Source organism: Hydra vulgaris, chromosome 06, assembly GCF_038396675.1.
Source record: "Hydra vulgaris chromosome 06, alternate assembly HydraT2T_AEP".
Taxonomy (NCBI): domain Eukaryota; kingdom Metazoa; phylum Cnidaria; class Hydrozoa; order Anthoathecata; family Hydridae; genus Hydra; species Hydra vulgaris.
The window spans coordinates 6,340,001-6,367,821 of NC_088925.1; the positions used below are offsets into that span (position 1 = coordinate 6,340,001).

Genomic DNA, 27,821 nt, shown 5'->3' on the forward strand with positions numbered 1-27,821 from the left:
ATCTTATACAAATAAAAATAAATTTAAATATTTCGTATTAGTTAAGCTAATGAAGTTTCTAACAAATAATTAAAACGTAAAATTCAGAAACACCTACAAGTTTATCTATTTTAAGATTGTTGAATGAAAATTTTTTTATTTGACAAGTCTAATAGTTTTCTATTTGATGCTCCCTGGCTCAAATATTTGACTTGTTTGTATTCAAATGAAAATTTGAAATATTGCAAGTTAATATTTGACAAGTTTTAGTTATTATACTATTGTTTTGTAAATTGAAATTTTTTTTTTTTAGTTCAGCATGATGGTTACTTACTAATTTTATCAAATAGGCAGTAATTAAAATGATTAGTTTAGTGATGTGCCATCGGCTAATGCCGATTGTGGCTAATAATAGGTTTAATGTATTTATTTAAGGGTATTATAATATTAAGTATTAATTACATATTTAACATGTACCTATTCATCAGAAGTGATTTGATCTACTAGCCTATGCTATTAGTAGTAGCCAGCAACCAATTAATCGGCTTAACCATTAGCCGATTAATCAGCCGATGGTATCGGTTGTTTAATCAGCATTGGCCGATGCATCGGTATTGACTATTAAGCCAAACCAAAATGGTGCATAGTTACACCTTATAAATGCAAGTTGCATACCTATTAATAAGATATTACCTTTATATACATACATTAAACCCTATAATTAGCCTCAGTCGACCTTTGGCGATGGCGCATCACTAATTTAGTTATTAAGTGTCAAAATATCTGTAATTTATTATAAAATGCGACATTATGTATAATATATAGTTTTCGACAGCATCCCATATTAAATTTTGAGGACTTTTTTTTTTTTTTTTACAGCAAGTTTTAATTTTTTCACAAAAAAAATGCTGATTTTCCGCTAAATTTCTCTTGGGGTACCGCCGTCCAAATTTTTTTCCTAAAATACCCCTGTGTATATATATTATGTATATATATATAATATATAATATCTATATATATTATATAATTACATATATATATATATATATATATATATATATATATATATATATATATATATATATATAAAATATATATATATATATATATTATAAATATGCCTACAATATATATATATATATATATATATATATATATATATATATATATATATATATATATATATATATATATATATATGTATATATATATGTATGTATATATGTGTATATATATATGTGTATATATATATGTGTATATGTATATGTATATATATATATATATATATATATATATATATATATATATATATATAAACATATGTGTATATCTTATCACAAATATTGTTGCATACCTAGCCTTACATCGTTAATGACATCATACTAAAATAGTCATCTGCAAGGGCTTCAGGGCATACATTTTTTATTTTAGTGTTGAATTTATAAAATATAAAGATGTAAAAAATGAGTAATGAAAAAAAATCTCGACATCATAAATCTGAAATCAATCTCGCAATATTCTTATTTCAATCTTCATATCAAGGCAATTATCGTGACTTGAAAGATGTTGTGAACTCAGAAAAAATTAAAAAAGAGAAAAGATGGTTAGCTTTAAATGCTCATGATGCAGAGGGTGTACCAATACTAATTAATTGCATACAGGGCTCTGCTGAAAAAGTAGATGAAGGGGACCACCTGGAATGTTTAAAAATATTGTCACAAACAGGCATTCCTCTTGATGCTAAAGATAAGCAAGGGCGAACTGCTCTACATTGGTCAATAATAAATGAAAAATATGAAATATGTTGGTATTTATTAAAACAAGGTGCAAAAGGACATACTGTAGAATCAAAGAACAATTTTGATATGTCTCCATTGCATCTGGCTGTTTCTAGAAAACTTGTTAAGTTTGTAAAGTTGGTTCTTGGTTTTGAGTCACAAAAGCAGGTATTTATTTGTATAATTATAATTACTTTTGTCTAATATATACATATATTATTATATCTAAATTTCCCCTTTCATTGCTGTTTTCTTTTCACCTACAAAACTTTGTTGCCTGGCAAAAATTATTATGAATATTTTATGGAAGAATGAATGAATAATTTTGGGGATATGGAAACTAAAGATATTTTTTACTATTAGTTTGTAGTAGAATAGTATTTACAATTCTGTTACTTTTTATATTTTAAGATTTAAGATTATGACTCAAGCAATTTCCAAATTTTACGAATTAGTTTGATAATACAAAGTTATATAATTTGCTATTACCATTATTTTGCTATTATTATTGCAGTGTTATTATTACACCAAGCCAATGAAATATAATAAAAAGCAGTGTTTAATGTCCCTTATGTAATGATTCTTTAATGATATTTATATATAATTATATGTAAATCCAAACACGAAAAGACTGCACTCAAGAAGTTAGAAAAAATGAAGTTTTTATTATATATATAAAGAATATATGAATTTTAATTAGATAGTATATGAAAATAATATTAATAAAATGTGCTGAGAATTTGATAAGTAAAAATTATGACTTTTTTGTATTAAAAATAATAATGGGAATAAATATATTTAATAATTTTTGGAATGTAGTATTTCAGTGAGTAGTGTTTTAGTGGTAGAATTTAATAAGTAAAAATAACAAGTAAATTCATTAATTGGTTTTCTCTGTATAAGTGATTAAAAATTCCTTATTATGAAATAAATTTAAAAAGAAAAATGCAAGTTCTTAATATGCTTATGAAACACATGTGTTTCAAACAAAACCATAAAACACATGTGTTTCAAACAAAACCATAAAACACATCTGTTTCAAACAAAACCATGAAACACATGTGTTTCAAACAAAACCATAAAACACATCTGTTTCAAACAAAACCATGAAACACATGTATTTCAAACAAAACCATAAAACACATGTGTTTCAAACAAAACCATAAAACACATGTGTTTCAAACAAAACCATAAAACACATGTGTTTCATACAAAACCATGAAACACATGTGTTTTAAACAAAACCATAAAGCACATGTGTTTCAAACAAAACCATAAAACACGTGTTTCAAACAAAACCATGAAACACATGTGTTTCAAACAAAACCATGAAACACATATGTTTCAAACAAAACCATAAAACACATTTGTTTTGAGGGTGAGGTGTAAGAAATTTAATTACAGTTCAGTTAATTGAACAATTTTTTTTAGTATTTAAATTGTGCTGATTCTTCAAATACAACACCACTATGCCATGCTTTGCTTAAAAATGATCTGGAAATATTTCAGTTACTTTTGGCTGCAGGTGCTGATATGAATAGTGATACAAATAATGGCAAAAGTTTAGTTGCTCATGTTATAGAAAACAATCAGACAGAGTTTTTAAACCTGTTACTTAAAGTAAGTTTTTTGTTTATTTTCTTTTCACGCTAATATATAAATAAATAGTTTATAAATAGAAAATAATTTGAGAGTTTAAATAAAGAGTTAGATAAAAAATAATAAATAAAAAAAATATGAAAAAAAAATAATAAAGAGTTTTTATTAATAATAAATATAGTTTTAGCAAAACTATGATCATATGCAGATGACCTTAGGTAGACATTGAAGAGGTGAATATCCAGAAGAGTTAATCTTTAATCTTAAAGAAGTTAATCTTATTCTATGTAAATAAATAATACTTTTATGATATAGGCAGGGGAACTGTTAGCATCATGTGCAAATAACTATACTATGGTGTATATATAGGCATGCCTACATTTGTAAGATTGATGTTAACAAATTAAAACTGCCTCAGTGAAATGAAACTTATACGAAGGAGAAACCCTTGTCAATTTGAACTTTAAATTGCTTGTCTATAACACAGCATGCTAATCAATTGTTTTATCTACTGTGTTAGTGGTTAATAATAATTTGCATTAGTGTGTAAGTATTAATTAACAAAATTTTATTTAAAAAAAATTCAATTAATAATGGTAATAATTAATTCATGTCAAATAATATATTCTGATATTGTATTTAAAAAGGATTATTTAAGATGTAATATGTTAATGGTTTACTATTATCTATACTCTTAAGAATAGTTTAACTATTATCTATTGTCTAAAGAATGTTTTTGTGATAATCACTATAATCTGTTTTTTACAAGTACACTCTAAAGTTCAAATTTTTGAATGTTAAGAGTTAAAGGGATTCCAAACCTCCAAGACATGTTGAGAGTTTCGGTACATGGCATCATTGATTTTTTTGTTTGGGTAAGAGATTGATTATGTAAACAAACAAATAAGTCAATGAGATCATGTACTGAAACTTTTAGGAATAGAATGCGCTTGAATAAGTTATCAAGTCTGTAGATTGCGGCGTATATTATGCTGACCTTTAGGCCTACAATAAAATGGAGAAGGCAAGCTTTGACTAAAATTAAAAAGTTAGTTTTTTTTTTGGTATTAATTTATTCTTTTGTTTTAATCAAAAAAATTTAACCCAAACATTTTTTTTATCATTCTCTTTAATATGAGCACAACATGTCTCAGAGGTTTGGGATCACTTTAAAGAGTAAGAAAACAGGCTGTATTAAAAAACTACAAATTGTTTAGAAATGCATATAGGTGGAAGAGATTTCTGAAAGCTAAAAATTGTTTAAAGGATCAAAACTAAATGAATTAAAGTTTTTTGAATACTAAATATTAAACTTGTTAAAGTTTAACTAATGCATTTACAGTAAAATGATGCATTAACTAATTAAGTAACTAATGCATTTACAGTAAAATGATGTGACTTTGCTGAATGATGAGTTGTGTAAGGTTGAGTTTTGGTCAATAGAACAAGAGATCATGATATTTTATCTGTAGAAGAAAGTGATAAAATTTTACCACAAAGGGACATAGGCTCATGCTTGACAGCTAGAGCAGTTCCAGCTATATTAAAAATATATTTTTTGGACTTTTCTAAAAAAGGAAAGGTATCATTAGAAAAATCTTCTCAACTATGATAGCAATATTCCATACAAGAATGAGTAAGAAGTTTATAGAGGTAAAAAAAAAATCATGAATAAAAAAATTGTGAACAAAACTTTAGCAGATGTAACTTTGCAATAGTTTGGATATATAGTATATAGTTTGCATGAAAGGTTAAGGGGTGAAATATCCAAAAAGACATTATATAGAGAACTCAAAACATAAAGAGGAGAGGTAATAAGACCAGGTCCATGTATGAGAGATAAAATGTTAAACTTGCCTTTTTTGGTGGTACTGTCAAAGATTCTCTAAAAGTCTTGAAAATCTTATTTCTTTCTGAGATGAAATACAAAATTTGGTTATCTAAGAATAATTGAGCTTTAGACAATAGACATTAGACAAATTCTTTTTGAATTGATTTTTTTGCAATGATAACAAAACATTTGTTTTCAAGAGATTTGTTCTTGTGAAAAATATGAAAATTGTTGCAAATAAAAATAGAAACTTAAAGCAGGAAGAATATTAAGGAAACCATTAGTTAGAGTAAGGTTCAACTTTTAACTGGCAACTGGCAAGGAATAAAAACTTCCAACTTGCGTGACTCCAGGAGAGATTTGAAAGACATCAGCCTAAAGACCCTCACGAAAAAGCCGCAAAAGAAATCCCAATCAGCCTTAAGATTATATACATAGAAGTACAAGATAAAAGTTTTAGTTCATAAACTTAGAGAATCTTTTTGTGAATAAGATAACATAAAATATTATTACAAAATTATTTTTTTTTTTTAATAAATTGTTAAGTTTCTGACCAAATAATATTTTTTAAATAAAAAATAGACACAAAACTTTAAAAAATTTGTTATTAGTGAACTTAAAATGTAACCTTATATAACTTTTAATGTAGGTCAAGAATCTTTTTTCAAATATAAATCGGCTATCTCTGGTTAAAACTTGAGTTAAAAACAAAGTTCATGAACTATGTGTAATAAAGCATGCTAGTTATTAACTTTGTAATTTTTTATAAATTAAATCGTTTAGTCTAGTTTTAGTTATCCAATTGTAAGTATTTGTATTTTAGTTATGGATGGACTTGCAACATATTACCTATCATGGCATTTTTATTTGCATTGAAAACAATATTTTGTTAATTTGCTTATCAACCTGTTTGTCATACATTTTTTAGTCATTATTACTAATAATCTATCAAATGGCTGATAGATGATAAATGTTTATGTTTATTGTCAAACAAGTTTGATGTAAATTTCTTCAATGGTTTTATGCAGAGATTAAGTTTTTCAATTTATCAAATGTTTCAGCCAATTACAAATAAAACAGCTCTGGCAAAGTTTTTACAATTTTTTTCAAAATACAAGTTTATTTCTGCTTCAGATCAGTCAAGCAGAAACAAATTTTTGATCAGTTGAAAATGCAAATTGTTAATATGTTTTAAACACTATTATCTAAGCTTGAACCTCAGTAATTGAGCCATTGTTTTCGAAATCTATACCAATAACATATAGCATCAGCATATATCATACAGCATTAGTTTCAAAGTTAACTCCATAGCCAATATTTTTAATATTTTAGTGAGGCTGTTCAAAAAGAAGTTTAAAATTTGCTCAATTGTTTGCAGCAGCTTTTCAAGTAATGTTTCAAACATATTGACATCTAATTAAAAAAAATGTATTTGTGCCATGATATGAAGGGGGGTATCTCAGTTAACCTAACGAGACAAACACAGCATAGCCAGCTAAAAGAAAAGCTTAACTTGATGATGAGCACCAAACAAACCAAACTATGGTTTCTCTGGCAACATCAATGGCAGCAAACCGTAAAATGGCAGCAAGTGTAAAAAATGACAAAGTTTTGGGTGAAACATCAACAACTCAAAAATGTAAAGTTTGGCATTGTAAAACAATCATGTTAATGCAATATGTAAAGGTTTTCATTAAAAAGCACAGATGACTTATAAAAATTCTGACCTCCAGAAACAACTGAACATCACAAAAATTACCCTTTTTACTTTAATAATTGGTTACTTTTTTAATTAGTATTAGTTATTGGGTTGGTTTTTAGTTTTTTTTATTTTTTATTACTTGGCTTTTTATCAAAGCAGTCTTCAAGTTATCCATCAGATTACATATTATATATTATTCTTCACAAATTTGGGGGAAGATTCAAATAATTTTTTTTTACTTAAATAAAATTTCTATTTGATTTGCATATATTTAAATGTAGCTCTAAATTCAACAACTTAAAAAAAAAAATTCTTTATTCTGTAAAAAAAAAATTTAATTGAAACTCTCAACTATTTTATTTGAATCCATTTTACTCTTATAGGTCTATAGATCTAGTTATTTATTATATTTTCAGTAAAGTTGTTTAAAACATTAATGTTTTGATAGATTTTTAGCAAACTGTTTATATGCTAACATTCTAAGATTTTTAATTTTTTTAAACTAGCATAAAGTAAACTTGTTTCCACTTGGTACAAATCAGTATAATATGATTCATTTGGCTGCAAATCAGCAAAACAGTGCTTCTTTAAAACTTCTGGCATCTCATTGTACAGTAAGTGAACTGCAATCAAAAGATAAAGATGGAAAAACTCCACTTATGCATGCAGTTTATCACAGTTTGGTTAAAAATGTTAAAATACTATTGGATAGTCAGGTATAAAATTTTAAGTTTTTATAGGATAAAAACAAATAATGTTATAACACTCCCCTCCTTAAATCTTTAACAAACACATTGAACTTTTTTTTTTTCAAAAAGGTTGATGCAATGATTTGTTGTAATGTTGGTAAAACTGCTCTTCATTTGACATGCTTCAATAGTGACAAGCAATGTGTTGACCTTTTGTTGAAGTATGAGAAGAAGCTATTAAATAAATGTGACTTTAATCATTGTTATCCTATTCATTCTGCCATCATATTTAACAATCAAGTTATAGTTCGAGCTTTACTAGATCATGGAGCAAATGCATCAGTGTTAGATAATGAAAAGCACACTTTGATTCATTATGCCACAGGTTTTATTTTAATTTTAATTTAAGTTCTAAATTGTTATAGATGATTTAAAAAATTTTTTTTAATAATTTCACAGACTATGGTTTAGTTTAACTGTTATAAGTCCAAGCTGCATTACATGTTTATGGAGATTTAATATAGTGATTGTGAATTGCAATATCTGGAAATATTTCTTATTTTAAAATTCTTAATTTTATCATTCTCAGTAAAAGCTGTGAACACTGTTTTAATGAAAATTTCAATTTATCATATTGAGAAAGTTTATGGAAAAGCAAAACAATAAGTTGTAAAAAAAACAATAAGTTGCAAAAAAAAAACAATAAGTTGTAAAAAAAACAATAAGTTGTAAAAAAAACAATAAGTTGTAAAAAAAAAAAAAAAATTGAAAAAGTAAATCAATAAAAAAACAGCAAAAAATAATAACAATCAAAACTTACACAGTTTGTTTAAACCATAAACATAGTAAGTTTATTCAAGTATTATAAATAAAAAATAAAGTTAAAATCTAATCTTAAAGTCTTAAAATATTATCAAATATTGAAGTTTAAATCATAAATATTATTATTAATAACAATAATAATATGATTTTAATGAGTTTATCCTGCAATGCATTTATATACAGTTATAAGTGTGCATTAAGCATTTCTGTATATTAACACTTTCTTAATGGTATAAAAAAAAATTATTAATTTGAAACTATAAATAAATAAATGAAATAGTTGTAATAGAAAAAAAAAGTTATAATAAAGAAATTATGTAAAATAACGAACAAGTTACTTAAATTAAATTTGATAAGAAGAATTTTCTTTTCCTTAACATAGTTTATCTTTTCTTTTAACATAGTTTGGAAATTTTAAAAGTAAAAGTAAATTTTAAAATTTTAAAATGGAAATTGTAATAATGCATTTTATATTTTTGAAAAAAGTTAAATTAAATTTAATAAAATAAATTTAAATTTATGAATATTTAACAATATTTTTAATTTTAATATAATAAAATGAATTTAGATTTTAAATTTTAAAAAGTTTAAGAAGTTAGACCACAATCTTTTTGAATATAATAAGTACAAAATATTTGTATAAAATATAAAGATATAAAGTAGGAAGTAACCACAAAATAAATAACACTTCATGTATGTGACAGCTTTTTTATACCTCGTTTTAATAAACCAAGTGAACTTGAAAAATAAAAATCTGGCACATTCTAAAATATAAGCACAAACCATCTAACTTATAAAAATTGGAATGATAAACTGTGAACACAATTTATCATTCCGATAACAAGCTCTTCTAGATAATCTGTATATTTCTGACTTGGACAACTGCCTAAATTTAAATAATAGTACTAATACAATATCTAAACTATTGTGAGAATATTTTTTTATTTCTCTTAGGTTTTAATGGGCCCAATTAGCATGCTGGGTAATCAGGTTTTCTCTGAATATCTTATACATAGATAAAAAGTTTACTCAAACTTATTTGCAAAGTGTTTGTTGAGTGTGTTACATGTTGCGCAATACCTTGTTAAACCAACCAAATATAGAAAAATAAAAAATAAGAAAATAATTTATCTAAAAATGAAAAAAAATATTTCATTTTTAAATAAATTAAATAAAGTCTCCAGTAAACAAAAAAGTTCTAACTATTTAGTAAAAAGAATAGAATTTCTCTTTTATAAAACATCGTTTATTTAACATCTTTCATTTAACAAAATTAAATTAAGGATAATATTTAATAAAAATAATAAAAAATTTTCAATAGTGGCATCAAGTATATTGGTTCAACATACCTATTAAGTAAAGTATTTCAAAGCTACATAATAGATATACCAAGTATACATCTTAAAAAAATTGTATTTGCATCATATTAACCAATTATTAATTTTAATTGTTTTTTAAAGCAACTATTTTAAAAATAGCATTAAAAATTTTCTCCAATATTTATATTTCTATAAATGATTTTAACAATGTTTAAATAATTTTGCTTATATATTTATAAATTCATTTGAAAATTTATATTTTCTAATAAGTTTTATGATAAAGCAAAAATGTGTTTTGTTTGTTCTTAAAGAATATGCATCAACTCTTTGTTTGATGGAACTAGTTAGTGTTGGATTATCTGTAAACATTCCTGATCAATATGGTGTTTACCCAATCCATTATGCTGTAAATGCTCCACCAGAAGGTGTTAGTGAAGCAAAGGTTAATTATTTAAAACAATTGGTTAAAGTTAATGCTGATTTGAGTGTTATTGATGAACAAGGTTGCCAACCAATACATTGGGCAGTTTGTACTGGTAAGAGATATTAAATTTTATAATAACAAAATAAATGACTTTTTAACAAAAAGTCTATTTTTTTAATTTTTTTTTTTCACGTCATCTTCTTTTAATGGTTGTTTAAAAATCTCTAAGCTAATTATACTAAGACAAACTTTTACTGGTTTTTCCCTTGCATCCTACTTCCTCTTTTTTTTAATTTTTTGAGTATCACTTTTAGTCATGGTATCATGTTTTTCAAGAAATACCTAATATTTTAAATAATTCTTATTAAATACAGATACAGATAGATAATTCATATTGCTTTTAAGGGAATATTCAAGCTCTTAAAATACTTCTGATTGAAAATGTTGATCCCAATATTACAGCAAGCGAGAGTTCACTTAGTTGTAAGTAAATAAGTTTTTTAGTGTTTAAGTTTCATAGTTATGATAGCAAAATTAACAAACAAGTTTCAATTTCAAATAGACACACACAATTATTTTTTCTGTTGTAAGTTAGATTCATGTCAAAGTATTTTAAAAATAAAATTCAAATCAAATAAATAAAAATAAAATATTTTTGTTTATAATATTATTTATTGTTTATAATATTAAATAATATTGATTATAATATTATTGTTTTTATTATTATTAATAATTATATTTTAAAAACTTTCCTTTTATTGTTTTTTGTTTCGTTTTTTTTGTTGTTTTTTTGTTTACAAATTTGGTATAAAGGTTTGCATCTTGCATGTAAATTTCAAAAGCTTGAATGTTTGGAGCTGCTTACTCAGCATCTTTCTATTAAAATTGATCAGTTAGATAACAAAGGAAGGTCAGCTCTATTTTTAGCTTGTGAAATAAGAAATACATCCAAATTCACAGAGATTTTACTCAATGCAGGAGCAGATTGTGATAGGCAAGATCAAGCTGGAAACACGTATGCATTTATTTATGGAATTTTACATTTCCTTTAATTCACGGGTAATTATAAATGGAGTTTTTTGTGTGCGCATGTATGTATATTTACTATATTTTGTACTTTTAAGATTTTTTAAAGGTTTTACAGTACATACTTAAAAGTAAAGCTATATTTTTAAATAACTACTGCATTTAAGTTTCACTTATAGACAAAAACTAATCATTCTGCTTTTTATTTTCTTGTATATATCTTAATGCACTCCAGCTAGGTCAATAAAGTAATTATATTTATGAAACAAGTTGTTATAACTTTTTACCAAACTTAATCAAATTATGGTGAAAGTATAAATTTCTTCATATTCTTAATATTTTTTTAAAAGATTGTGTTTTATCAAGATATTACAAAGTATGTTACAACCATCACAATTACAATTGCTTTTTTATAAAAAGTTGAAGTAAAAACTTTTTTAAACCATAAATCAATTTTTTTTTTAATTGTTTTATCTGCTGTTTTTTTTTATTTATTTTGTTGCACATAAATCTATTTTTAATTACTTTTCCTCATTGGAGGTAATTTAATTTTAAACAATTATGGGGAAGAAATTACTATTTTTGACAAAAAAATTTAATGAGAAAGCAGTTTTTACTGATTAAAATGCAATTTTTTTGTTTATTTAAAAAAAGAACAATATTGCAAACAGAAGTTTTATTGAATAAAATTTTATTTGCATTTAATGCTAAAAACTGATGCTGAAATATTGAAAGATTATAGAGCAAAATAAAGTGAAGTGTAGTTGGAAAAAGATATGCCAGCTGGTTGAATGAATGCGAGAATAACCAAAAAAAAAATGTTCAAAATGCTAATACAGTCTTCTATGTTTGCCTACAAAAACTCTGGCAAGTTTATAAAAAAAGCGCTTTAAAAATTTAAGATTTTATTTTTAACTGCAACAAATCTTTTTTTGTCTATCAAATACTTTTTTGAAAAATCGTGAAAGCAATTTTATGTATGAATTATTTTATTTAGAATTTAAATAAAACATTTGTTTTGCTGTTTTTATTTGCCTCAGAAACTAGAGATCCGTGATTCAACGCCACCTCTGGGCAAGTTTAATAACATTGGTAAAAAAGGAGGCATGAACTTCCTTTCAAATGCTTTTCCGCAGTGCTCTGTGATAAGACCGTAAGGACTTATTGGGACACCTAAAATAATTAATTTTATTTAAATAATTTACTTTAATTTAGAACTTAAATTAAGCAATCGTTTTGATGTATTTATTTAAAATATTTTTTTTAGAGTTTAAATAAAATGTTTGGCTTTCCATTTTTATTTTTATTGTTTTTTTTTAATATTTATATAAAACTTTTTTTTTTCGTTGCTGTTTTTATTTTAATTATTTTATCAGGAATTTTAATAAAACCTTTGTTTTGCCAGGTTTTTTAAAAATTATTTATAATTTATTCAAAGCAATAATATTGCTGTTTTTATTTTAATTTAATAGCAATAATAAAGATGAATTTTTAAATTGTGCATGCCAGCCTAAAAATGATTGGGCATCAAAATTTGGGCATTGCTTTTTTGTACGCTGGTATTAGATTTTAAACACTTTAAAGAATCATTAAAGACTTTGTATACCGAAAATGAAACAATTACAAACTTTGAATCAGTGAAATGTTATAACTATAACTGCAAATCATCAGTGCGATTAAATAAATGTGTAAATATTTTTAAGAAAAACATGATATTTTTTATCTTGATATGTTTTGTAGTTTACATACTGCATTTTCAAAAGATAAAATTACAATTAAAACTTTGGAACATAAAATCAAAATTTGAAAACATTGCAGAGAAATATTAACATACTAATAAAATCATAACAAACCAATAAAAAAATACAAATTATGATACTGTAAATAGCATAAAAATAATAGGTAAATCATGTTTTTCTTAAAAATATTTTCACATTTATTGTTATTACATTGCTCAAGAGATTAAAATAAATATTTAATTTTATTAATATATAACATTTTATTATTATTGTTATCACATAAGTTGGGGTTTTTTATATACTAAATAAAAATTTTAAGATAAAAATTACTATTCCTAAGTCTCCTAATAAAGATGTGCTATTTTAGAATAGTTAGGTGATCATTATGGTCTATGCGCTAAATAAACTAATTGAAATTGAAAGTACAAAATATTTGTACTAAATAAAGTTGATGGAGTGCCAATGTTACTCTAAATAAAACAACTAAAGTATCAGAATGACAATATTGGTACCTTTAAATTGATTTTCAATTTGGTTTTTTGATAATGCTGCCATGCTATTAAATATATAATGTATATAATAGTGTGTGTGTATATATATATGTATGTGTGTGTGTGTGTTAATTTCAACTGTTGCATACCAAATTATATGCTAGATAAATATAGATATATAAGTGTATATATATTTATATGTGTGTATACAATTATGACAAACCCAATATTTACTGTATTTGTACTGTATAGTGTACACATTTATTGCTATAAAACATTTTAATTCAAAAAACAGCATTCAAAAACATGAAAGAATAAAGAAGTCACTGTATACAATATGTTTTAGCTTTTTGTATGCAAACTTTAAATTTTTGAACAGCTTCTTTTATTCCTAACATTGAGGCAACAAAAGATTCAAAATACTTGGGTGTTATTTTTAATGACACCTCACTTTCATTATGAAATATCTCAGATCTACTAGTGAGATTAGGTTTGGTTCACAAACTTTTGCTTTCAATTTTACCTTACAGTTTTTTTATGGAGTTTAAATCTGGTAAACTGCCAGGCCAAATCAAGAATGTTAATTGTATTTTCTTGGAATCATATCTTGACAATATTTGCTTAATGTCAAGTTGCCCTGTTAAAAGGTGTAAACCACCAAGACAATCAGCAGTGAATGCATTGCAAATTATAATTTAAATGCAAAGCGGAAGGTGTGAAGTGTTGGGAATGAAAGCATGAGTTTGTTGACCAGCAAACATTGACTCGCGTGCAAGCTCCTTCGCTTAAGAAAATGACATGATGCTTCATTTGGTGTTTTTTGCAAAGTTTCAGATGATAAAATTGTGATTTTTTTTGGCTTTAATGCAGCAAAGTACAATCGAAGAATAAAATCCTTGCCACACCATCTTTAGGCTGTGTGGGCAGTTACATTCACACTAAGAGGCAGTTTAGTAAAGATTGTGAGCTTGAAATATATGTCTTTTACAGCCAAATAGCAAGACTTTCCATATATTGTTGCTTTAAAAAATTTTTATTGAAGTTAGGAGTATAATGTACTATGATATTGTTTGTTTAAATTTTATAAACAAATAATATAACAAAAAAAAGAGGTTTCCATTACCTGTTACCTATTGCTTTACTTTATAAGGTGAATCTGATAAATTTTATAAAAATATTGAATCATAACTTTCTTATTGTAGTATTAAAATTGTCCTTAATGGTCATCACCCTCCTTTATTTTCAATAACTTCTAGGGTGCCACAAGATTTAATCTTTGGTCCTGTATTGTTCCTGATCTATAATAATGCTATTCCTGATAATTTTACCTCTACAATGATTCTATTTGCTGATGAAACAACACTCCAGTCTTGACAAAAAGTCATTACTTTTTGATTGTTTAGTCAATATTGAGTGTGAACATTCGTCATTGTATCGAATACTGTTGTCATAGGCTCTCTTTTTGCTTAAAAAAGAGAGAAGAAGCTTATTAAATAAAACTAGCTCAAGTTGGTTCCTCTAATGAGACCCTCTTTCTTTTAGGCAAGATCTTTTTTTTGGTAAAAAAAGTTTTCAGCGTGCAAAAAGTGCAATCTAAATACACATTATTATACACGTTATTCTACACAGTAATTATGAGCATAAATGCCAGTTCTGGTTGGGTCTTTTATTTTTTTTTGACACGCATTTTAAATAAGTTGTACATCCTGTAGTCAGTACAGGTTATGTTCACTAAAATAACAGCAAAAATTTTTTCTATTGTTTGCTTTATTTTTTTTTTTTTCCTTTTTTTTTCCTTGTTATTTTAATTATATTTTAACTTTGTTGTTTTTTATTATATGATTAATCAACTTTTTAGACCATCCCACATTGCAGTAATTAACTCATCTGTTGACTCCTTGTGGTTGTTATCATTAAAAAGAGCAAACATTGATGTTAAAAATAATCTTGGAGAAACTCCCTTGCACCTGGCTTGTATGAACGCTGATGATGGTAAGTTATATTATATAAAAAAAAAATTATTAACTCATTGCAAGCTATTATCTTTAGTTGATGTCAAATATAAATATAGAATTAGCTTAAAATAATCATTTTTTGGATACCCTAAATATATATGCGGCAGGTGCCTGGTTTGGATTATTCTGATGGTTTTCCAGAGTACTCAGAATATAAAGATGCTGTGGGTTGGACTGTTAGAATACCAGGTCCAAGTCGGATACCTGGCACATCTATACTATATATATGTATATATTTTTTGAATGTTATAATGAAGTTTCTGGTTCCTTTTGATACACAGTTTCCAAATCGTCTTTTTGACTCAATGCATGGGTATTGCTGGTGTCTCTGTTTTTATGGTGTTTACATGGATGGTGTCCCTGTTCCTAATTTTGATGTGCATTGTTGAGACCACATTTGAAGCCCTTTGTTATGGCTTTATTAATAGTAATGAGGCAATTGCTTGGGCTATTAAATAGTGTACTGAGTACTATCTATGCTTTGAGTCAAGTTCTTTAACAAATTTAAAAATAAATAAAGTACCTAAAACCATAAAACACAAAAAACCATTGTCATAACCAAGTTCTCTAAACCCATCGTTTACTAATATTCGTGGTCTTTGAAGTAACTTTTCTTCAGTTGAGTCTTATTTCTTGCAAAGTTCACCAGACCTACTTGCTCTCTGTGAGACTAATTTGAGTTTAGCTGTCTCATCTTGCGACCTTAGTGTTGATGGTTATCTTCGTTTAATTCGTAAAGACTCCAATAGTCACATGCTTGGCCTGGGCATTTACATTCATAAGAATTCACCCATTTGTCATGAAACTAAGTTTGAATCCACAGACTATTCTTTTATGTGCTTTTGTTTAGCACCACTTTACTCTATCACCTTTCTCTTTGTTCTATATTGCTTTCCTTCATCTCAAGGCTGCACTCTTTTTGATGTTATTTCTGATAAATTGACCAAGCCCTCTCTCTTTATCCATCAGCCAATATTGTTGTTGGTGACTTTAATGCTCATCGCACTGAATGGCTTGGCTCTAGTGTCAGTGGTTCTGCAGGTGTTTAAGCCCACAACTTTTGCCTTTCTCAATACCTAACTCAAGTAGTTAGATATTGAGAAGGCAAAAGTTGTGGGCTTTAATGCCTACTCAACTTTCTAACTCGCTTTCCAGACAACCCGAATCATTTACCTTCTCTACTCGACTTATGACTTGTTTCTGATCCTAGTCAGTGCTCAGTTTCTCCACATTTATCCTAAGGTGCTTCTGATCAAAGTTTGATCTCTCTAAAACTGTTATCTCATTCTTCTTCTCTCATCTGAATCCCCCTATTATCGAACCTCTTACAACTACAGTAAAGCTGACTGGGATTCTTTCCGTGATTTTCTTCGAGATGGCCCTTGGGTAGAAATCTTTCGTCTTCCTGTCGACAAATGTGCTTCTTACATAACTTCGTGGATTCAGGCTGGCATGGAATCTTTTATTCCCTCTCAACAATTCCAGGTCAAGCCTCACTCTTCTCCATGGCTTTCCTTGCGTTGTGCTGCTTCAATTGCCAATTGAAACCATTACTTCCATATCTATCAGCAAAACAATTCTTCAGTAAACAGGCGTCTGTTTATTACTGCTAGAAACCATTGTAAAAAGGTTTTGTCTTACGCCAAAGCCTGCTATTCTCAGGTCATGAAATCCCGTGTTTCATCACAAAAACTAGGCTCTTGTGACTGCTGGAGAATCTTTAATAGTATCAATAATAAAGACAAATCTTTAATTCCACCTCTCTTGTATGGTTCAGACTTTGTCACCGAAGCTGAATTGTTTGCTAAGAACTTCTCATCAATATCATCTCTTGATTCCACTAGTTGCGTTCTACCTGATATAGCCCTCAGGCAGATTGATCCATTGCTTGACATTCGTATCACTCCAGCTTCTGTATCTAAAGTGATTTCCTGCTTAGACTCTTCTACAGCTTGTGGCCTGGACAACATACCTGTTATAGTCTTGCAGAAGTGTTCTCCGGAGCTATCGTCTATACTTTCAAAGCCATTCAACAAGTGCTTATCAGAGTCTTGTTTTCCAGCCTGCTGGAAAGCGGCATCTGTTATCCCTATTTTCAAAAACTCTGTAGAACGATCTGACTTGTCTAACTACCATCCCATTAGTCTACTTCCTATCATAAATAAGGTTTTTGAATCTTTAATTAACAAACACCTAATCTCTCATCTTGAACTAACAACTTACTTTCTGATTATCAATATGGATTTCAATTTTCTCATTCTACAGCTGACTTGCTAACAGTAATAACTGATAGATTTTATTGGACATTAGATAGAGGTGGAGAGGTTAAGTCCATCACTCTTGACATTTTTAAAGCTTTTGATAAAGTTTGGCATGCTAATCTTCTCCATAAGCTTATTTCTTATGGTGTACCTGGTAACATCTTTAAGATTATTGAATCCTTCCTTTCCAAACATAGTATAAAAGTTGTTCTCAATGGACAGCACTCTTCTTCTTATTATGTATTTTCAGGTGTTCCTCAAGGTTCAAGTTTTTTTCCTTGAACATCAGTTGTTTAGAATTCACTTCCTTCATGATGCTTTCTGTTTCATATAATTTGCAATCCTTTAAGTCATCTGTCAATCGTTATCTTTCACTGCAATCTTCATCTTTTCTCTTCCAGTAACTTCCAACTCTAATTACACACTAAAAACTAAAGGTAGAAATTTTTAGTTAAGGTAGGATATGTGATATACCCTTAGTAAGGTATAATTTTCTACCTTATAAGGTAGAAAATTATACCTTTTTATACTAATTTTTTAAAGGTTTAAATGTTAGGCAATCATAAAGTTTGCAGAAATAATTAAAACCAATACAAAAAGAAATAAAAATGAACTTGCTATTAAAAGAAAAAATAAACTTGCTGTTAGTTAGTCTGTTGTAAGAAAAAGGATAAGTTGCCAAAAAATATAGGATAAAACAAAATAATTAGGTATTTTAAAAAACAACAGAAGTTGTTAATGTTTTCAAACTTTTTGAAAAAAAATTTGATAATAATCCTCTTTTTGTTCTAAAAGCATTAGAAAAGACTTGTCTGTTAATGCATCATATTTAAAATTGTTGTCTTATCTTGCACATTGTCTCTTAAATAGAATATTGAATAGTATATAGTTAAATAGAATATTTACCAGATCATTTTAAAGAATGTGCAAGTCTTGATTGAGCACCTTGTTGTTATGACAACTGCTGAGTCTCAATCTAAAAAATGGCTTTGAAAAAAAAATTTGAAATTTGATTGCTGATGATGATGATGAAATTGCAAACTTTAACTAGGATTTTCATTATTAGGTTTATGAATGGTATATTAAGGCAAATTGTCAATTGTTTAAAAAAGCTCAATACAGACAAAGTTCTAAATATCTTATGTTTCACAATTTATTAAAGCCTCTATTTCACCTTTGCTAAATTGTAAAGTTATTATTTAAATAGTACTGTATTCTGAATTTCATCTAAAACTATCAGAGTCTGCAATCACTAAGAAAAATAACTTTGAAAATATGTAACATTTAAATAAAGTAATTTATTGCTTTGCTAATAAATGTATAGCTGTAGATGAGTTTCAATTTCGTTTTTAATTGGATTAAAAAACTTGGATTAAAATACTTGCTTTTTAATTATTTGCTTTTTATTTTGATTAAAAAAATTGTTTTGTAATTGGATTAAAAAAATTGCTTTTTAATTGGATTAAAAAACTTGCTTTTTAATTGGATCAGAAAACTTGCTAAAGGCTTCAAAGCAAAGTAGTAACAAAATAGAAAAACTTTAATCAGAAATATTTATTGACTAAAATATATAAGAAGAAAAATTAAGTTTAAATAGGCTAATAAGATTGTGTTTTTGTGAACTAAAAAAATTGTTAATTAAAAATGGTTAAAATTCATTTTTAATGATTACACAGGTCAACTAAAAAAAAATTTTTTTCTGGTGCCGAGCAAACAATTTGTTTTTTGTATAGCATTTCTCATTTTGATTTCAAATATGTAACTCTTTTTTTACCATCAGGTCGAGTTGTAAAGATATTTAGGTTCAAATCTTAAGTGTTTAGGGTAAAGTCCCTAATATTGTCGAAAAAAAAGTTATTCAAAGTATGTTTTCTAAAATCTCTATTTTCATAGAGATTTTAGAAAACATAAATATTTTTCCTTAAAATTTATTGACAAAAAAATTATGTAAAAAAATGCTAAAGACTCTTAAAAAAAAGTCAACAGAATGTTATTCACCAAAAATACACAAAATACTTATTTTTATTACAAATGAATAACATTTTTAAAATCTCTATGAAAATACGCTTCTTTTGAGATCCAAGTTGACATACTTTTGAATAACTTTTTTTTCGACAATATTAGGGACTTTACCCTAAATACTTAAGATTTGAACCTAAATATCTTTACAACTTGACGTGATGGTAAAAAAAGAGTTGCATATTTGAAATCAAAATGAGAAATGCTATACAAAAAACAAGTTGTTTGCTCGGCACCAGAAAAAAAAAATTTTTTTGTTGACCTGTGTTATTAAAAATGATTTTACATGTGAAAAGTGGGCTAAAATCTTCTGATGCAACTGTTTTTTGAGCATATAAATTTAAAACAACCCTTTTTTAGGCTAAGTAAGCTTTTAAACTTGGTCAACCCTATATTTTAACTTTTAGTTATTATGAAGATTGTACAAGTAAATATACTGGTTGTGGCTGACCATCATTACAATTTTAAAAAACAGATAAAAATCTTGGCCTAACCTTTAACATTCTTTATCTTACCTTAACCTTCGAGCGGGTGCGCATTTTATTTTAACACGAACAGACGCGCGCTGTGAATTTTATGTCATTCAGCTTACAGCAAATTTTTACTATTTTACGCTGACATAAAATTGCATCACTATCAGTAATTAAAGAAAAATAAATATTTCAATGAGTTTAGTAAAGTATCATATTTGTAAAACTATGAATAAATAAAAAAAAATTATTTATAAAAAGAAAACGATAGAAAAAACTAAAAATGTTTTTTTTAGTCAGAATTGAAATCACTATTTATATTCGCACAATCAGCACATACAATTTTCTTTTGGGAGTGATGCTTACATGTAATGTCTGACAATTATGGCATTTCATTGATGCTGAGGTCTTTTACCTGTGTCGTGCACACAACATGTTCCATGTTTAAGAGGCTGTTGTTCTTCTCGAACTTTCTCTGCTCCATACTCCATAGTTACTCCATACATTATATAGGATACTCCATAGTTTATTTTCAAAAATGCCTGCACGTTGTTTAGAATATGTATGGTTGTACATATTTGTAAATGTTAATGTGTACATATTTGTAAATGTTATAATTTCATCAATCATATTGGTATCAATAATTTTCAAAAAAGCCTCTAATTCATTACTGATATCTTTGGCACATTGCTGTAGGCCAATGGCTTCTTTTACTATGTTAATTTTTTTTTATTTTTGAGGCATTTTTATTTTCAAATTTATTCCATTTGGTTGTCTTATCCTTTGCAATATAAAACTTCTCACAAACAGTATTTTCTTCATTTTGTTCACTTATGTCATCTGAACTACTTTATTCCGACAAACTATCAAAATCATTTGTATCTATATTCTCTTCACTAAGCTCAGTATCACTTTCCACATTTTCATCATCACTTTCATCTTCTTCAAACATACGCTGAACAATATTTTCAAGTTCTGCTTCCGTAAGACTTGTTTTATTATGTGACATTTTATCGTATCTAAAAGAAAAATTTCAAAATAATATCCATTGATAAATAAATTTTTTAATTAACTAATTGATAATTAATACATTATATATATATATATATATATATATATATATATATATATATATACATATATATATAAATTTTTTTTTCACAATTTTATAAGATACATAAAAAAACTGGTAAATATAAATAAAATTACACTAGTAGTCGTGCACCAAAAATTTTATTCCCAGCATATCCATTCACATATGACTCAGTGTAAAGCAAATGTTGTGTTACAAAAGCAAATAATGCATACCTATGCAACTTATAAATATTGTTCTAGGAATAGATACTGATTATTTTTAAAAATGCACGTGTACAAACATTTCATTAAAAAAAAAATTTTTGCCATAACTTTTATGTCAGCGCGCCCGCTCGAAGGTTAAACATTCTTTCATAAAATATAATATATAAATATGAAATTATTTAATATAATTTCAAAATTAATTACATTCAAAAAGTCATATATACCATATAGCTGCCACCCACCCCCTCCAAACCACTTAAACTACATAACCACCCAAGTTATTAAATAAATAATAAATTATTAAATAAATAATAAGTTATTAAATAAAGTCTTGTGATCATCTATATTAAGTTGTATTTTTTTTTGGTTGCACAGAACCAGGCTTGTGGAGCCAGAGCCGAGGAGCCACTGTTTTATGGTGTAGCCAGAGCTGCAAAAATCGTAGACAAATTTTATTCAATTATTGTTTAACTGAATTTTGTTTAATTATTGTTTAACTGAAGTTTGTTGTTCAATTATTCAATTATTGTTTAACTGAAGTTTGTTGAATGAATTATTTATTGAATTTCTATTTTTTTTGAATATTTTTTCTAAGTTACGGTCTTGCAAAATTGTAATAAAAATGATTGTTTTAATGATTTTTTACTCAACAAAATACAATCATTCACGCAAAATCCCAGCTTATCAAGCAGAGAACAAGCCAAAAGGTATAAAGTTTCAGAGTTTTTTTTATTAAAAACTCTGAAACTTTAAAAGTTAAGAAAATTTCAAGTTTTATTGAGCCATTAAATATCCAAACCAATCAGATAAGCAATCACTGGCTGCTAAAACTCAAGCTCGAAAACTTTATGACGAAGTGCTTACAAAATTTGATGGCTTCATAAATATGGATGATGAAAAGTATATCAAATGCGATATCAAAAAGCTCCTGTATCCAAAATTCTACACTTTAATTGGTCTTGGACGTGAACAAATGGATGTGAAACTTTTCTTGTGGCAAGCAATATGCAGCTGCGGTTTGAGATCTCAAGCTTTTGTCACATTGAGAACTTTAAACTCAGTTGTTTACATCAAAGAATACTTGCAAGCTAGACTTTTTCAATTTTTTGCATCAAAGTCACGATGTCCCCTGTTGGTTCTGGCCTAATCTTGCTTCTTGTTATTATTCTAAGAAGACCATAGAGTGGTATAATTCGAGAGACATCAAATTCATATCAAAAAAATGCCAAAGACACTGTGCACAACTTGATATCTTTGATTAGCGTAAATGTTCGCTTATTTATTTGAAATAATGAAAAATTTTAAAATAAAAGCACTTTGATAATCTTAAAGTTCCTTAGATTAAAATAAATATTGAAGAATTGCATTAGTTGAATTATTTTTTTATTTTTATTTTTTTGAATTTTTCATCGTTTTGAATTTAACGATTGCATGTTTTACCCAGTGGGCATGGGACATACAAAGAGATCTTTTAAACGTCTTTTGAACATTTTGGACATTTTTTAAACATTCAAAATACGTCTTTTTTAGGTCCCATGCTCACTGGATACCCAGAAGGCACCAAACTTAGTGAGGATGTAAGAAAAACGTCTTGAACATTTTGGATGTCTTTTGAACATTTTGGACATCTTTGAGACGTTCAAAAGACGTTTTTTTTAGGTACCTAACAATTTTTATTAGATGATTTTTTTTTTTTGCTTTACAATACATAAGGCTGAAAACTTTCTAATTTAAATCAAAGATCTTTACAAATCTTTCTGATTTAATCTGACTTAATCCCAATTGTGTTTGCTAATGAAATACTCTCTGATGTCAAAATAATATTTAAAGACATTTAATAGCAATAGATAAACTTGAAAAAAATATAATTTATATAAAGTAAGTAAATATATTTACTTATATTTTACAATAACTTTGACAGGATCTTGTACAAAAGTAATGCAAAAAAGTAAAACTTTAAGTCACTAACATTTAGTTTGCCGCAACAAACTATTTGCGCAGTTTTAGGTATTTCTTTTCCTGTAAAGTATGAAAACATCAATAATATTTATCTTTGAGATGTTCAAAAGACGTTTTTTTTAGGTACCATTTATCCTGGGTAGAATTAAAGCTAAAATTTGAACTAAAAACTCTAGTTTTGGGTAAATAATATATAGAAAAAAGTTTTTATTTACCCAAAACATTTTATTTTTTAAATGTAATATCCGGTAGTAGAGTTGTGTTAGTAATACAATAAGCTTGTAATCATGAGAGTTTGTTTAAAATGAATTGCTGTAATTGGCTTGGATTTGGGTTGGCAAATGTGATCAAAAAAAAATATTTCAAAACTTGCAATTTTTGTTCATAAAGTTCAAGAGCCGAGCCCGAGCTGGACATTTCTTAGGAGCTGGAGCCAAGCCATAAAAAAAACATTCAGTTTCACATGCCTGTACAGAACAAAAAAATAATTCTGAACTTTGTTTGTTAACAAACATATTTTATCTCATTTGTATACATGTCAGTTGTTACATTTGTCACAATATTGTCACATTTGTAAACACGTGTTATATACTTTTATTTATGAATTTTTTTTAACATATAAGTTTTATTTTATCTAATTAGGGCCTTTGCGATTTCTTCTTACAAGAAATTGTAATGTTAATTCGCAGCAGTTAAATGGTTCAACTCCTTTACACCTATCAGTATCATCAAAGAGTTATGATCGCACTCTTCTGCTTTTGCAGAAAAATGCAAATTGTAATGTACTTATGCATGGAAAGGTATTACATTATGTTAATTTACAAATGTTTAGATGTGTGTGCCTATATATATATATATATATATATATATATATATATATATATATATATATATATATATATATATATATATATATATATATATATATATATATATATATATATATATATATATATATATATATATATATATGTATATGTATATATATGTATATGTATATATGTGTATATATATATATATATATATATATATATATATATATATATATATATATATATATATATATATATATATATATAAAGCAAAAGAGATTTTAATAAAAAGTCACTTAGCTTATTTTTAATGTTTTTAATGGTTGATTAATAGTTAAAACAATTAATTGCAGAAATACATTCGGTTTTATCACTTTTTTAAAAAATGGAAACTAATAAATAAATAAAAATTTTTATTATTGTTATTTTTGTATATTTTTTTATTTTCTGTTTTATTGACAGGAGTGTGCATACATCATCTGACTAAATTGGTAGAACTTGCTGGGAGTGTGCATACATTGACTGACTTAAATAGATAAAACATGCAGGAAAAGTACATATGTAGATTGAGGGTTTTGGTTTGGGCAAACAGTTTACCAGTTTAGAGAAAAATCTTTTTAACTTTTTAAAAGAAAAAATTCTCTAACTTTTTTTCATCTGGTTTATTAGCACTGTAGGTGCATTTATGTATTTGAAGAGCAACTTTATGTAAGGCTCTTTACCAGGAGCATAGCAATGGACCCGTAGCTGTGGGAGGGTCCAGAGTTATTAGGGGCCCAAGTCAAGTTTTTCAACTTTTTTTTAAAAGTTGTCATTCTTAAAAATAATAAGCATGTACATAAACATGGCAACATTAGCAAAATTTACTATTATTATATAGCTAAGAACTACAAACTCTTTTTCTGACTTTTTTTTTAGCTTTAACAATAATAATCTTGAACAATACTTCAAATAGTGAGCTTTTTTTTACTTATATTTAAAAAATTAAAACAAACTTTATTAACTCATAAATATACAATTTAGTTAAGTTGTAAGTATGATTTTGTACGGTTTAAAGCAAAGTACTATAGTGAAGCTATTGTACTAAAACAATAATTTGTTTTAAAAGAAATATTGCTTAGACGGGCATCAAGGTGGCAGTGTAGCTATCTTCATTACTGAAGTATTTATCTCTCATGAAGTTAATTGATTTTATAAAACTTTTCTCAAACAAGAGTTGGTATCTGTTAAAGTTAACACATACTTATCTAGGTTATACATAGACCAATTGATGCTAATTTAATACAATATATTGCTGAATTCTTCAAATTAGCTCATAGCTTAATTAGGAAGCCCTGTGATGGCTGCTTCATTGTCGATAATTTTAACATATCACATTTCCTACGTCCAGCCACCATATGGTTGCTCAAACTACATGCTGAACTTGTTATTTACCTACAGCAGTAATTCTATTTTAAAATTCTTTCTTAATGCTATATTAAGTAAAGATACTAAGGGCCGCTTTAGTATTACTTGAGGAATTTTAGTTTCAAAACCGTTTCCCGAAATTGAATCTCAGTTGTTTAGTTAAAGTAGGTGATTACGATTCAATATCAAACTTTTCTGCATCAATCAACTGCAATATTTTATTTCTGCATAAAACCGCGGATCAAATATTAAGTTTGATAATTTCTAACATTTGAACTGTTAATAAAATAGGTTAATAAAACAAAGAAAAAGTATGATCCTTGGGTTACTCCACATATTGAAAAACCTAATCCGAGAAAAAATATCTGCTTGGTATATTGACTGCTCAACTAAATGGAAGAATAATAAACTTAAAATAAACTGCTACTTCTTAATTGTTTCGTAAAAGCTGAAATATTTAAAGCAAAAATGAACTTATAATGACAACTTGGGTTTTTCTATTTTAGACATTATTAACTTACTAAACTAAACCCCTATAAATATTTTTTCCATTTACAAAAATCTTTCATAAGTTCTTTACTTCTGAATACTACTCACTCTTTAGAATTTAGCAAATTTTAGTTTGGTCTTTAAAATACTCGAAGATAAATTACTTGCTAAAAACTCTCAACCTATTTCACTAAACTCTGTTTCCTGCAAAATAGTAAAAATATTTGTTAAGAACAAAATTTTTAAGCACATTAACAGTAATAAAATGCTCTCTGCAAATCAACATGGCTTTCTTCACCATAAATTATGTTTGACTAATCTAATACAGACTTTTGATATTATTTCATCTTCTAGATTTTTTCACCAATTTATTGATGTTATCTCGATTTTGCCAAAGCATTGATTCTCTACCTCAATACAGACATATGTTAAAATTAAGATCTTTTGGAATAAATGGGAAACAAAATAAAAAGTTAAAAAAGTGGCTTAAGACATCTTTAAAACTGCAACTAAGAAGATTGAATATATATATATACAAATATATATATATTTATTTATATATATATATATATATATATATATATATATATATATATATATATATATATATATATATATATATATATATATATACTAGCATGAGTTACCCGGCGTTGCCCGGGCCAATATTTAAACTGGCTTACCTGATATCTGTACACAAAAATGGGCCCAAAAAATGGTCCCCTCTGATCCGGGGGTCAGGGGGGCCCATTTTTGGGCCCCCTTGACCCCGGGGGTTGGGGTACGGGGTCAAAACCCAGCTAAGAACCTTCTCCTCCTCGAGGACTACCCCCATGCCAAATTTCATCGAGATCGGTCGGGCGGTTTGGATTTCTATACAGAACAAACAAACAAACACACACACACACACATTGCCCTTTATATATATAGAAGAGAAGACAAACAAACAAACACACACAAACACACATTGCCCTTTATATATATAGCTGGAGTTACCCGGCGTTGCCCGGGCCAATATTTAAACTGGCTTACCTGATATCTGTACACAAAAATGGGCCCAAAAATGGGCCTAAAAAATCAGCCCAAAAAATAATCCCCCCTGACCACGGGGATCGGGGTACGGGGTCAAAACCCAGCTAAGAACCTTCTCCCCCTCGAGGACTACCCCCATGCCAAATTTCATCGAGATCGGTCCGGCGGTTTGGATTTCTATAGAGAACAAACAAACAAACACACACACACACATTGCCTTTTATATATATAGATATAGATATATATATATATATATATATATATATATATATATATATATATATATATATATATGTATATATATATATATAGATATAGATATATATATATATATATAAATGATAATAACTTATTATTCAGCAAATTTGCATTTCTTTTACTGAAATTGTTTCTCAAAATCTAGTTTTTCCCTTAAATATCAATACTTTAGCATTCAATCTCATCATATTTTCATTTCATGTTGATGGCAGTTTGTTTGTTTTTCAAACTTTTTCTTGCTCTTTGGTTCTCATTTTCACTCTCTGGTAGAGATTTTTCTTACTCTAAAGAGTCATTGTTTTCAGCCTTTTTGGAAGCAAATATGTATAAACTTTTTTGCAAGAAAGCTGACATCTGTTTCTGTTTGAACTTTAAGTAGGTTTTAAAAAATCTAGAAAAAC

At 27.0% G+C, this 27,821-nt stretch overlaps 1 protein-coding gene across 4 annotated transcripts in view; it reads left to right on the forward strand.

Annotated features, from left to right (window-relative positions):
* Positions 1 to 1,335: 1,335 nt before the first annotated feature.
* LOC100205759 (serine/threonine-protein phosphatase 6 regulatory ankyrin repeat subunit B) overlaps positions 1,336 to 27,821 on the forward strand; it is a 33,302-nt gene continuing 6,816 nt past the window's right edge. For 3 of the 4 annotated variants that reach the window (XR_010638948.1, XM_065799077.1, XM_065799079.1), the window contains exons 1-9: positions 1,375 to 1,925; positions 3,189 to 3,377; positions 7,396 to 7,605; positions 7,708 to 7,963; positions 10,031 to 10,255; positions 10,549 to 10,626; positions 10,957 to 11,158; positions 15,258 to 15,391; positions 24,065 to 24,222. Coding sequence is in view for 3 of the 4 variants with exons in the window: in XM_065799077.1 (XP_065655149.1) it covers positions 1,443 to 1,925; positions 3,189 to 3,377; positions 7,396 to 7,605; positions 7,708 to 7,963; positions 10,031 to 10,255; positions 10,549 to 10,626; positions 10,957 to 11,158; positions 15,258 to 15,391; positions 24,065 to 24,222 (1,935 nt within the window). In the remaining variant the exon portion in view is untranslated. Of the gene's footprint in view, positions 1,926 to 3,188; positions 3,378 to 7,395; positions 7,606 to 7,707; positions 7,964 to 10,030; positions 10,256 to 10,548; positions 10,627 to 10,956; positions 11,159 to 15,257; positions 15,392 to 24,064; positions 24,223 to 27,821 lie in introns of all 4 variants that reach the window. The other variant, XM_065799078.1, reaches the window with a different exon arrangement.